Source organism: Chiloscyllium plagiosum, unplaced genomic scaffold (assembly GCF_037043375.1).
Source record: "Chiloscyllium plagiosum isolate Xiang-an unplaced genomic scaffold, Cpla_swu_hap1 HiC_scaffold_1, whole genome shotgun sequence".
NCBI lineage: Eukaryota > Metazoa > Chordata > Chondrichthyes > Orectolobiformes > Hemiscylliidae > Chiloscyllium > Chiloscyllium plagiosum.
This window is the reverse complement of record NW_028270139.1, coordinates 130,352,254-130,364,681: the sequence shown is the minus strand read 5'-3', so window position 1 is coordinate 130,364,681 and position 12,428 is coordinate 130,352,254. Positions and strand designations below refer to the sequence as shown.

General features: G+C 42.5%; 1 protein-coding gene across 1 annotated transcript in view; it reads left to right on the top strand.

Moving 5' to 3' along the window:
- LOC122564774 (mitogen-activated protein kinase 4-like) overlaps positions 1 to 12,428 on the top strand; it is a 98,098-nt gene that overhangs the window by 63,112 nt on the left and 22,558 nt on the right. The window contains exons 3-4 of the mRNA XM_043720029.2: positions 4,577 to 4,721; positions 11,332 to 11,493. Coding sequence (XP_043575964.1) covers positions 4,577 to 4,721; positions 11,332 to 11,493 — 307 coding nt within the window. The remainder of the gene's footprint in view (positions 1 to 4,576; positions 4,722 to 11,331; positions 11,494 to 12,428) is intronic.

Here is a 12,428-nt window from a genome sequence, read left to right as displayed (position 1 = left end):
GATAGATTCTCTCAGCCACATGGACAACATTTTCTTTTCCTGGAGATATCAGGCCTTCAATGTTCCTTCTTTCTCCTCATCAATTGGAGCTGCAAGGACCAATGCTTTCCTTATTGCAGACTTGCGAAGAATAAAACAGGCCAATTTCAGTCAGAATTCTCATGCTGGCCTGCCAGGTTCACTCAAGTCTATCTCTGTACTTAAAGCTGGATAAAAAGGCCGAATTTTACCAAAAATTGAGTGTCAATTTTGGCAAGTTCCATGGAAGGTTTCTCTCCGTGGACCCTGGCAGGTTTGCTCGCACTATCTTCTAAACTCACCTCATTATTTACATACCACATTCACAGTGAACTCTGCTCACTGTGTTCTCCCACTCATCACAGACAAGACTGCTGCCCACTGCCAAGATCTTGCAGAATTCCGAGCACCAGAAGCGCCCTTCAGGCCCAGCTATGCACCTGGTCAAGTGCCTGGCTCCTGTGAATTGCCTCACATTGTCAGACTGAGGGAAATTGATCCCTGGCTTTGTTGATGGGGACTGCGAGGTCCAGTTGGATGGGAGGTGTGTGGAGTAACTGCGCTTAGCATGTGCCCTGAGATGTCGGTACCTGGTGTCCAAAATGCAGGGCCAAAGGAGTAAGCAGTGAGCTGGAGTTGCCTGGGTGTCCACTCTGATTTTCATCTGGGAAATTGTCGCTATCTGGTTTCTATCCAGAGGGTGGGAGAATGGGAAGCTACATTGAAATGAAGTGAGATAATGTAATAATGAGGATGTTAAGAGATGCCTTTCACCACTTAATTGTGAGAATCTTGTCTCACTGTTATCCTTGGTCTCTGAGTAACAATCCATTCCATTGGCTAAATAATTCAGATACTGTGACTCAGCATAGAACAAAAACATTAAAAAAAATGAAATGTGAAGCAATTCTTTAAGAGGCCAAATACATACTTCCTCGCCATCTACTGTTGTGTAGCTCTGCTTATGTGGTAAACATACAGGCTTTATAATTACGTTAATGAGTTATTCTTGCCAAAGCCAGTTCAGTTAGATATCGATCCTACCAGTGCACTTGCCCAGTGCAAATATATGCTCTGATCTCAATGTCATTAGGTAATTGAGAGATTGGCAACCATTTTTAAATAGTCCCATCACAACATGCAGCAGAGATCCAATTAACTTTGATTAAAGGAGATAGTGTAAGGCAAGTGAGGGAAGAGGAGAAAATGAGACAGGGAATATATCATGATAGAATTTGAGCTGATATTGATGAGCTGGATAAAGGCCAACAGTGGATGAAAAATATAACAGAAAATGATGCAGTGTGAGCCAGCTGTCATGTTGTTTTGCTAAGACCTGTCTCTCACAAGGACATTGCTGAATTTCAAAGATATAATTTTCTACACTATATTGAGCCTTGAGAGGAAAAGGTATTGTTAATTCCTTGTATCTTCAACACAATTACTGGTTTTTTCTTGGCTTTTCCGTACTGCTTTTAAAACACTAATTGTGCTTTAGATTCTTATATTGTGAGAATGACAAGGGAGTTCTGACTTTATCAGTAACTGTTTTTTATTGTATTGCAAGAAACTGTGATACAGTCAAGGCTGTACTGTTAGAGAAAACTGGTTTGAGCAGGTAGGAGCTATTTGGCTCCAGTATAGTTTAAGTGCAATGACCTGATCTCAAATCTCATCAGTAATTGCATACACTTAAGAAATGAGAACATTGAGGGGAGAGGTTTGAAGGAATGTTTTGCAATCCGAGTCATTATCTTTATATCTGTTTGTTATGTCTTTCTGCTTTGCATGGTTTGGAAGAAGTGGGTTCTGGTTCAAGGAGCACTGGCACTAACAATGGGGAAGGAGAACCTTAGGGGTAGTTTACAGCTCAACTGTACCCCTTCACATTCAATTACATTATCATTACTGTATCTCCCAGTCAACATCCTGAGGGTTATCATTGACCAGAAACTGAACTGAGCTAGCTATACAAATTTAGTGGCGACAACAGCAGGTCAGAAGTTAAGAATCCTGCAGTGAATAACTCACCTCTTGAATCCCCAAACCTGTTCACCATCTACAGGGCACAAATTAGGAGTGTGATGGAATACTCCCCATTTGCCTGAATGGGTGCAGCTCCAACAACTATCAAGAAGCTTGACAGTATCCACAACAAAGCAGCCTCTTGTTTGGCATCATGTCCAGAAACATCCTGTCTCTCCAACATCGAAGTTCAGTAGTAGAGGTGTGTATCATCTACAAGAAATTCTCCAAGACTGCTTTGACAGCACTTTCCAAACTCCTGACCATTACTATCTAGAAGGAGAAGAGTAACAAATATATGACAGAAGTGGGTACTGCAGATGCTGGAGATTAGAGTCAAGATTAGAGTGGTACTGGAAAAGCACAGCAGGTCAGGCAGCATCTAATGAGCAGGAAAATCGATGTTTCAGGCAAAAGCCCTTCATCCTGCTAAGCTTTTCCAGCACCACTCTAACCTCAACAAATATATGGGAACACTACCATCTGAAAGTTCCTCTCCAAGTCACTCACCATTCTGACTTGAAAATATATTGTCTTTTCTACCTGTCGCTGAGTCAAAATCCTGGAACTTTCTCTATATGACATTGTGGATCTAGGTAAACTAAATGGACAGCAACAGTTCAAGAAGGCAGCTTACCACCACCTGCAGAAGGGCATCTAGGGATGGGCAATAAATGCTGGCTCAGCCAGCAATGCCCTTATTCCATGGATGATTTTTTTTTTAAATTATGTGACCTTTAAAATGGGGAATTCATTGTAGGCATCCATCTTATTGCAGCTCAATAATTACAAAGTACAGACAAAACTGTACAGGCAAGCAGTATTCCCTCTAATGTTTTTGGTGCATGAAATCTCAGAAGATCCTCAGACTGGCTGCGCAGCTTAGAGGGAAAGCTACCTGTGAGCTTGTAACTGTAGTGGTAGCCAAGATAAGGTAGCCAAGGTAGAGGAGTTGTTAGCAATGAGGGAAGAGTAATCTTTGCAACCAGGCCGAAGTGGAAAGGAGATGAGAATCTGGGGTTTGGATCAGTGGGTACAGCTATGACTCAGGTCCAGTGTAGATGGAATGTGAACATGGACCTCTGACATAGAGTTAGGAACAATATCCCTGTGCCACAAAACTCTAGCCTCAAACAGAGTTGGTAAGTAGTGAGGAGATTAGCAGGAGAATATCAATGGACGGGTCAGGCAAGCAGATCAGTAGCAAATGGAATTCAACTTGGAAAAGTATGATGCAATGCTAACAAGGGATTACACTATGAACGGTACGACCCTAGGAATACTGGGATCTTGGTGTGCATATCCACAGATTCATGAAAAAATCAGGGAAGATAGATAAGATGATTAAGCAGACATATGGGTTTGCCTTTATTAGTTGATGCATAGGAGACAAGAACAAGGTGGTTATGTAGGAATTGTCTAAAACTATGATTATGTCACAACTGGAGTACTGAGGGCAGCCCTGGCCCCTCAAGAGGGTACATGTGAGATTTATCAAACTATTGCCTGTACTTGAGGGTCTGAGCTATGAGGAAAGATTGGATAGACTAGGATTAATTGGACTAGCAATGCATAACACAGAACCTGTTAGAAGTGTGTAAGATTAAGGGGCATAGGTAGACTGGATAGGAAGGTGTTCTATTCCTTTAGTGGAGGGTCAATAACCAGGGAGCATAGATTTAAGGTAAGAGGTAGAAAGCTAAAGTGGAGGAAAAACATCATCATTCAAAGAGTAGTGTTGAGTCAGAAACTCTTGAAATATTTAACCCAAATTTAGGTGTGCACTTGTATTGTCATTACCTCCAGGGCCATGGACCAAGTGCTGTAAAATGGGATTAATCTCGTCAAATCTTTGTTGACTGGCATGGAAATGATGGGGGAATGGCCTCCCTCTGTGCTGTAAAAATCTGAGCCTATGAGTCTACAATTCAGGAAGAAGTTAATAGAGTTAATAGGAAGCTAGGCGTTAGTGTTAAGGTTATAAAGAAGCCTGTGCATAAATCGTAGTGCAGTACAGTTGAGAATGGGTGTTGAAAGTCTAAAAGTAGTAATTGCTTGATGCATTGGAGCCAGATTAGAGCACCTAAGAGTCACCTTGCCACCAAACATCTTCAACATGCCTTTACCGTGTGACATTTATTCTGCAAACACCCCATTGCTAGAGGACTTCAACATTATAATGCAAACAACATCTTCAACCTCTGGAGTGGCATTGCTACTCAGTGTCTGACAGGAAGGGAAATCACTGTAACAGAAAATTATTTACCAAAAATCAAGTCAGGTGACCACTTAGCTCCTTGATAGGCAGAAGATTTGGTAGACTTTTTAGTGGATGATAATCAGGGTGTCCTGTGCATTACGATGCTTGGCCCTCACTTTGAAGAACAATCTGAATATTTGCCAATTTTGTTGCTAATTTCATGCTATAGATAAGTAACAAAATTGTTCCACAGAACTTTGTCTTTAAAGCCACGACATTGTGGAAATTCATTGTGTTGGTCAATATTGTGTTTTTGCATTTCTCATTGTCCAGGGTCATCTTTCTGAAGGTTTAGTAACCAAATGGTATCGATCTCCTCGCCTCCTTCTGTCTCCGAACAACTACACCAAAGCTATTGATATGTGGGCTGCAGGTTGTATATTTACAGAAATGCTAACTGGGAAGATGTTGTTTGCTGGTAAGAAAGTTCCTATTCATGTATTTACCATTTAGAAAACATTGTCTTGCAAATATGCTGGATAGAATTACTATTTCATGAGCAACATTTAAAATAAAGTGAAAAAAAGGCAAAATGAATACACAGAATCTTCCTCAGCGTTCTCTGAAATTGGTAAGCCCACCACTGTATTCCATCTCATGGCCTGACAGATCCTTTTACCTATCACCATCAAGGCAAAAAGAATAATTATTTTCCACTGAATCTTTTCATATGCATCATTGTTGTATTTCATGATTGAGTCTCGGGGTAATTTTGCATGATGGTGATAGGAGAGAGGATCTGTCAGGCCATGAGCTGGAATATAGTTCTGCTGCTGTTGATGTTCCACAATATTTCATGGATGTCCATTTTTGGGCTGCTGGATCTGCTCATATATATCATTTAACTCCGCCCACTGCTGCTAATACTGAAAAAATGAGGACCGGGCGTTTGTCGGGTTTATAAATCTAAACCTATATAAGCTTACCTTGTGCATAGACGGAGTGCACGCTGAGCAGGAGCGGATACAGGACTGCTGAGTAAGTGAGGTAATATATTTAGGCTGTCGCTTTACTTGAAACACTACTTAGGTAGTGTCTCCCACCCATCCATCCTCCTCGAACCAATGAAAATGGGCTGTGTGTGCTGGATTGGTAAGGTAACCAGTTTTTTTGTATTTTTTACTTTTCAATTGTTTCTTTGGGAATTTAGAATAGTGGGAACAGACGTTAGGGCAGTTGAATGTTCCTCCTGCAGAATGTGGGCGGTAAAGGTCACTATTAGTGTCCCTGCTGACTTCATCTGCGGGAGGTGCACCCAACTCCAGCTCCTTGAAAACTGTGTTAGGGAACTGGAGCTGGAGCTGGATGAACTTTGGATCGTTTGGGAGGTGGAGGGGGTTTTTGAGAGGGGTTACAGGGAGATAGTCATACGTCAGGTACAAGAAAAAGGCAGATGGGTTACCGTCAGAGGATGGAAAGGGAACTGGCAGATAGTGCAGGGATTCCCTGTGGCCGTTCCCTTCAAGAACAAGTATACCATTTTGGATACTGTTGGGGGGAACAACTCAACAAGGGTAAGCCATCGGGTACAGGTCTCTGGCGTAGTGTCTGTCCCTGTTGCTGAGAAGGCACATGGGAGAGGAACAGAGCATTAGTCGTTGGGGACTGTATAGTTAGGAGGACAGATCGGAGGTTCTGTGGGAACGAGAGAGACTCATGGTTGGTTTGTTGCCTCCCAGATGCAACAGTTTGTGATGTCTCGGATTGTGTTTTACGGGATCCTTGAGGGGGAGGGGGAGCAAACCCAAGTCGTGGTCCACGTAGGTATTAATGGCATAAGTAGGGAAAGGGATGGCGATTTAAGGCAGAAATTCAGGAATCTTGGGTGGAAACTTACAGCTAGAACAAACAGAGTTGTTATCTGTGCCACATGCTAGTGAGGCAAGGAATAGGGCGAGAGAGGAGTTGAACGCATGGCTTCAAGGATGGTGCAGGAGGGAGGGTTTCGGATACCTAGATAACTGGGGCTCATTCTGGGGTAGGTGGAACCTCTACAGAGGTGGTTTGAAGTGTGTATACTTCAATGCCAGAAGCATTTGGAATAGGGTGGGTGAACTTGCTGCATAAGTTGGTACCTGGGACTTCGATGTTGTGGCCATTTCGGAGACATGGATAGAGCAGGGACAGGAACGGATGCTGCATGTTCTGGGATTTAGCTGTTTCAGTAAGAACAGAGAAGATGGTAAAAGAGGGGGAGGTACGGCATTATTAGTCAAGTACATATAACGGTGGCAGAAAGGATGTTTGAGGACTCGTCTACTGAGGTAGTATGGGCTCAGATTAGAAATAGGAAGGGAGAGGTCACCCTGTTTAGAGTTTTCTATTGGCCTCTGAATAGTTCCAGAGATGTAGAGGAAAGAATAGCAAAGATGATTCTGGATAGGAGTGAAAGTAACAGGGTAGTTGTTATAGGGTACTTTAACTTCCCAAGTTAAAGTACCCCATAACTGGAAATACTATTGTTTGAGTACTTTAGATTTTGTTTTTGTCCAATGTGTACAGGAGGGTTTCCCGACATGGTATACAGACAGGCCAAAAAGGGGCGAGGCCACATTGGATTTGTAGTGGGATATGAACCCAGCCAGGTATTAGATTTGGAGGTAGGTGAGCACTTTGGTGATAGTGACCACAATTCAGTAATGTTTACTTTAGTGATGGAAAGGGATAAGTATATAACACGGGGAAAGAGTCATATCTGAGGGAAAGGCAATTAGAGTCATAGAGATGTACAGCATGGAAACCAACCCTTCGGTCCAATCCATTCATACCGACCAGATATCCCAACCCAATCTAGTCCCACCTGCCAGCACCTGGCCCATATCCCTCCAAACCCTTCCTATTCATATACCCATCCAAATGCCTTTTAAATGTTGCAATTGTACCAGTCTCCACCACTTCCTCTGGCAGCTCATTCCATATATGTACCACCCTCTGTGTGAAAATGTTGCCCCTTAGGTCTTTTTTATATCTTTCCCCTCTCACCCTAACCTTATGCCCTCTAGTTCTAGACTCCCAGACCCCTGGGAAAAGACTTTGTCGATTTATCCTATCCATGCCCCTCATAATTTTGTAAATCTCTATAACCCCTCAGCCTCCGTCACGCCAGGGAAAAAAGCCCCAGCCTGTTCATCCTCTCCCTGTAGCTCAGATCCTCCAACCCTGGCAACATCCTTGTAAATCTTTTCTGAACCCTTTCAAGTTTCACAACATCTTTCCGATAGGAAGGAGACCAGAATTGCACGCAATATTCCAACAGTGGCCTAATCAATGTCCTGTACAGCCGCAACATGACCTCCCAACTCCTGTACTCAATACTCTGACCAATAAAGGAAAGCATACCAAACGCCTTCTCAATTATCCTATCTCCCTGCAAATCCACTTTCAAGGAGCTACGAACCTGCACTCCAAGGTCTCTTTGTTCAGCAACACTTCCTACCATTAAGTGTATAAGTCCTGCTAAGATTTGCTTTCCCAAAATGCAGCACCTCGCATTTATCTGAATTAAACTCCATCTGCCACTTCTCAGCCCGTTGGCCCATCTGGTCAAGATCCTGTTGTAATCTGAGGTAACCTTCTTCGCTGTCCACTACACCTCCAATTTTGGTGTCATCTGCAAACTTACTAACTGTACCTCTAATGCTCACATCCAAATCATTTATGTAAATGACAAAAAGTAGAGGACCCAGCACCGATTTTTATGGCATTCCACTGGTCACAGGCCTCCAGTCTGAAAAACAACCCTCCACCACCACCCTCTGTCTTCTACCTTTGAGCCAGTTCTGTATCCAAATGGCTAGTTCTCCCTGTATTCCGTGAGATCTAACCTTGCTAACCAGTCTCCCATGGGGAACCTTGTCAAACGGCTTACTGAAGTGGGCGGCATGGTGGCACAGTGGTTAGCACTGCTGCCTCACAGCGCCAGAGACCTGGTTTCATTTCCCGCCTCAGGCGACTGACTGTGTGGAGTTTGCACGTTCTCCCCGTGTCTGCGTGGGTTTCCTCCAGGTGCTCCGGTTTCCTCCCACAGTCCAAAGATGTGCAGGTCAGGTGAATTGGCCATGCTAAATTGCCCGTAGTGTTAGGTAAGGGGTAAATGTAGGGGTATGGGTGGGTTGCGCTTCGGCGGGGCGGTGTGGACTTGTTGGGCCGAAGGGCCTATTTCCACACTGTAAGTAATCTAATCGAATCTAATCTAAGTCCATATAAATCACATCTACTGCTCTGCCCTCATCAATCCTCTTTGTTATATCTTCAAAAAACTCAATCAAGTTTGTGAGACATGATTTCCCACACACAAAACCATGTTGACTATCCCGAATCAGTCCTTGCCTTTTCAAATACATGTACATCCTGTCCCTCAGGATTCCTTCCAACAATTTGCCCACCGCTGACATCAGGCTCACTGGTCTATAGTTCCCTGGCTTGTCCTTACCACCCTTCTTAAACAGTGACACCACGTTAGCCAACCTTCAGTCTTCTGGCACCTCACCTGTGACTATTGATGATACAAATATCTCAGCAAGAGGCCCAGCAATCACTTCTCTAGCTTCCCACAGAGTTCTAGGGTACACCTGATCAGGTCCTAGGGATTTGTCCACCTTTGTGTTTCAAGATATCCAGCACTTTCTCCTCTGTAATATGGACATTTTGCAAGGCGTCACCATCTATTTCCCTACAATCTATATCTTCCATATCCTTTTCCTCAGTAAATATTGATGCCAAATACTCGTTTAGTATCTCCCCCATTTTCTGTGCCATCTAGAAAGGAATGAGTTGATTAGGGATAGTCAACACCGTTTTGTGAAGGGTAGGTCATACCACACAAACCTTATTGAGTTCTTTGAGAAGCTGACCAAATAGGTGGAAGAGGGTAGAGCGATTTATGTGATGGATTTCAGGAAGGCATTTGATAAGGTTCCCCATGATTGGCATTTGCACAAAATACAGCAGCATGGGATTGAGGGTGATTTAGTGGTTTGGATCAGAAATTGGCTAGCTGAAAGAAGACAGAGGGTGGTAGTTGATGGGAAATGCTCATCCTGGAGTTTAGTTACGAGTTTGGTGTACTGCAAGGATCTGTATTGGGGCCACTGCAGTTTGTCATTTTTATAAGTGACCTGGATGAGTGTATAGAAGGATGGGTTAGTAAGTTTGCGGATGACACTGAGGTCGGTGGAGTTGTGGATAGTGCTGAAGGATGTTACAGGTTACATAGGGACATAGATAAGCTGCAGAGCTGGGCTGAGAGTTGGCAAATGGAGTTTAATGTGGAAAAGTGTGAGGTGATTCACTTTGGAAGTAGCAACAGGGCTAATGGTAAGATTCTTGGTAGTGTAGATGAGCAGTGGGATTTTGATGACTGTGTACATAGATCCCTAAAAGTTGCCACCCCAGATTGATAGGGTTGTTAAGAAGGCTTATGGTGTGTTAGTTTTTATTGGTAGAGGGATTGAGTTTTGGAGCCATGAAGTCATTTTGCAGCTGTACAAATCTTTGCTGTGGCTGCACTTGGAGTATTACGTACTGTTCTGGTCACCGCATTATAGAAAGGATGTGGAAGCTTTGGAAAGGGTTTAGAGGAGATTTACTAGGATGTTGCCTGATATGGAGGGAAGGTCTTCAGAGGAAAGGCTGAGAGTCTTGAAGCTGTTTTCGTTGGAGAGAACAAGATTGAGAGGTAACATATAAGATAATCAGAAGGTTAGATAGGGTGGGTAGTGAGAGCCTTTTTCCTTGAATAGTGATGGCTAGCACAAGGGGACATAGCTTTAAATTGAGGGGTGATAGATATAGGACAGATGTCAGAGGTAGGTTCTTTACTCAAGAGTAATAGGGGTGTGGAACACCTTGCCTGCAATAGTAGTAAACTCACCATCGTTAAGGGCACTTAAATGGTCATTGGATAAACATATTGATGAAAATGGAATAATGTTGGTTTGGTGGGCTTCAGATTGGTTTCATAGGTTGTCGCAACATCACAATGTTCTGTTATCATGATGGTAATACTGCATTGTATAAATGGAGAGTGCCTCAACTTAAACATAAGACTTCCTAAATACAGGGCAGTTATCCCATCCACAGATGCTACTGTGGACTATTGAATCTGTGAGAAATAGATTGGTGAGATTGAGATCAGGCAGAATACCCTTGTGTTGTTTTTTTTGTCAGTCGACACCAGCTCAGTCCAACCTGGTGCTGTGACCTTTGGGACTCTGCCAACTCAGCAAGTGATGGAACTATCAATGATGGTCAATGTTGAAGATTTCCACCTATTCTATATATTCTGTGTTCACAGCTTTTCAACTAAGAGGTGCTGAAAATGAAGAAATGACTAGTTTGCCACTTAATTGAGGGCTGATTGGTAGTAATCAATAATAGATTTCCTGACCTTCTTACACTTAGAGCTATGATATTCTATAGGATCTGCAAGGATTCCCAAAATCACTCTCACCTATTCTGCTGGACCCACCAGGGTTGATGATAAAAGATTCTGGAAGACTGGTTGATAAATATTATTCTTAGTGTACAATTGTATACTATAAGGCTGTTCCAGTTTGGTGACCATTTGTTAGGAAAAAAGGACCACATTGCACATCTGAGCTTGGAAAGTCTGAATCTTATGTTGTTGTGATGCTTTTTTCATTGTTAATAGATCTGTCAGCTCTCTGTGTTTTGATTCTGTTCTGCAGCCATTGTTTACTGTATAACTAAATGTTGTGGGAGGAAAGCTGCATGTAGGTCAAAGCAAGTATAGGTGCCTGGATGCTTTACCAGAAAACCTTAGGTAAAATCATCATGGCCTCTTTTCTGTGCCCTTAATTGCATGACAGGTTATCAAAGTGAAACTCACATTGTGAGGATTCCTGGTTGAGGTCCACTATTTCCAATACTTTAACGTATCCTAACAGTCAATGGATCCAGTTACTTATGTTTTGAATTTTGAGCTACACTTGTCCTGTGACAAAGAATATGTGAATTAATTTAAACATGATGTGATTTCCTCCTCTCCATTTTTCTTTTCTTGCCAGGTGCTCATGAGCTGGAACAGATGCAGCTCATTCTGAAAACAATTCCTGTTCTCCGAGAGGAGGATAAGCAGGATCTCCTCCGTGTTATGCCAGCGTACATCAACCCAAAATGGGAGGTAACTAAACCACTGAGCACAATACTTCCTGAAGGAAATGCAGAAGGTAAATCATCATTTGAAAAAAAAAATGTAATATTTGATTCCTGTTTGAGATGTCTTCAGAGGTCAAGTGCCTTTCCTTAAGGAAAAAGAATATTGTGTACTATTCCCCCCTCTGTACAGAAAACAATTCTTGCTGCTTTGGAATTTTTCCCACTTACGTTATGAGAAGAACTGCAAAAGAACAATGGTTTCTCTGCAAGCTCATACATTGAATTTTTTTTAATTTTAGAGCTTTTAGCAGCACTGAAAGAGGCCCTTCAGCCTATCGTGTCTGCATTTTCTAACCATGGATTTTATCCACTGCTGAGAAGATCACCGTGCGTGCCTGTGGCCAAATTAAATGATTATCAGTGCTGCCATCTCACTGCCATCTTTGTCCCAATGTCTCAAATCGTCCCATTGGGAGACAGTTGATGTGTTAACTTCAATTTTACAAAACTGCCTTAATTTGAGGTCTGTCCTATTACATTGGTAGATAGTGAATAATTCCTTTATTCAAAAACGGAGGGAGGCAGAAAGCAGGAAACTTACAAGCCAGTTTAACATCTGTCATAGAGAAAATTTTAGAAGTTTTTTTAGATTAGATTCCCTACAGTGTGGAAACAGGCCCTTTGGCTCAGCAAGTCCACATAGACCCTCCGAAGAGTAATCCAGACCCATTTTCCTCTGACTAATGCACCCAACATTATGGGCAATTTAGCATGGCCAATTCACCTGATCTGCACATCTTTGGACTTGTTATTAAAGATATTATAGCAGGGCATTCGGGTACGTTCAAAGTAATCAGGTAGAGTTTACATAGTTTTGTGAAAGGAAAATCATGTTTTGCAAATCTATTAGATTTCTTTGAAGACGTAACACATGTTGTGGATAAAGGGTAACTGAAAGATGTACTATACTTTCCAGAAGGCATTTTATAAAGAGCCATGTCAAAGG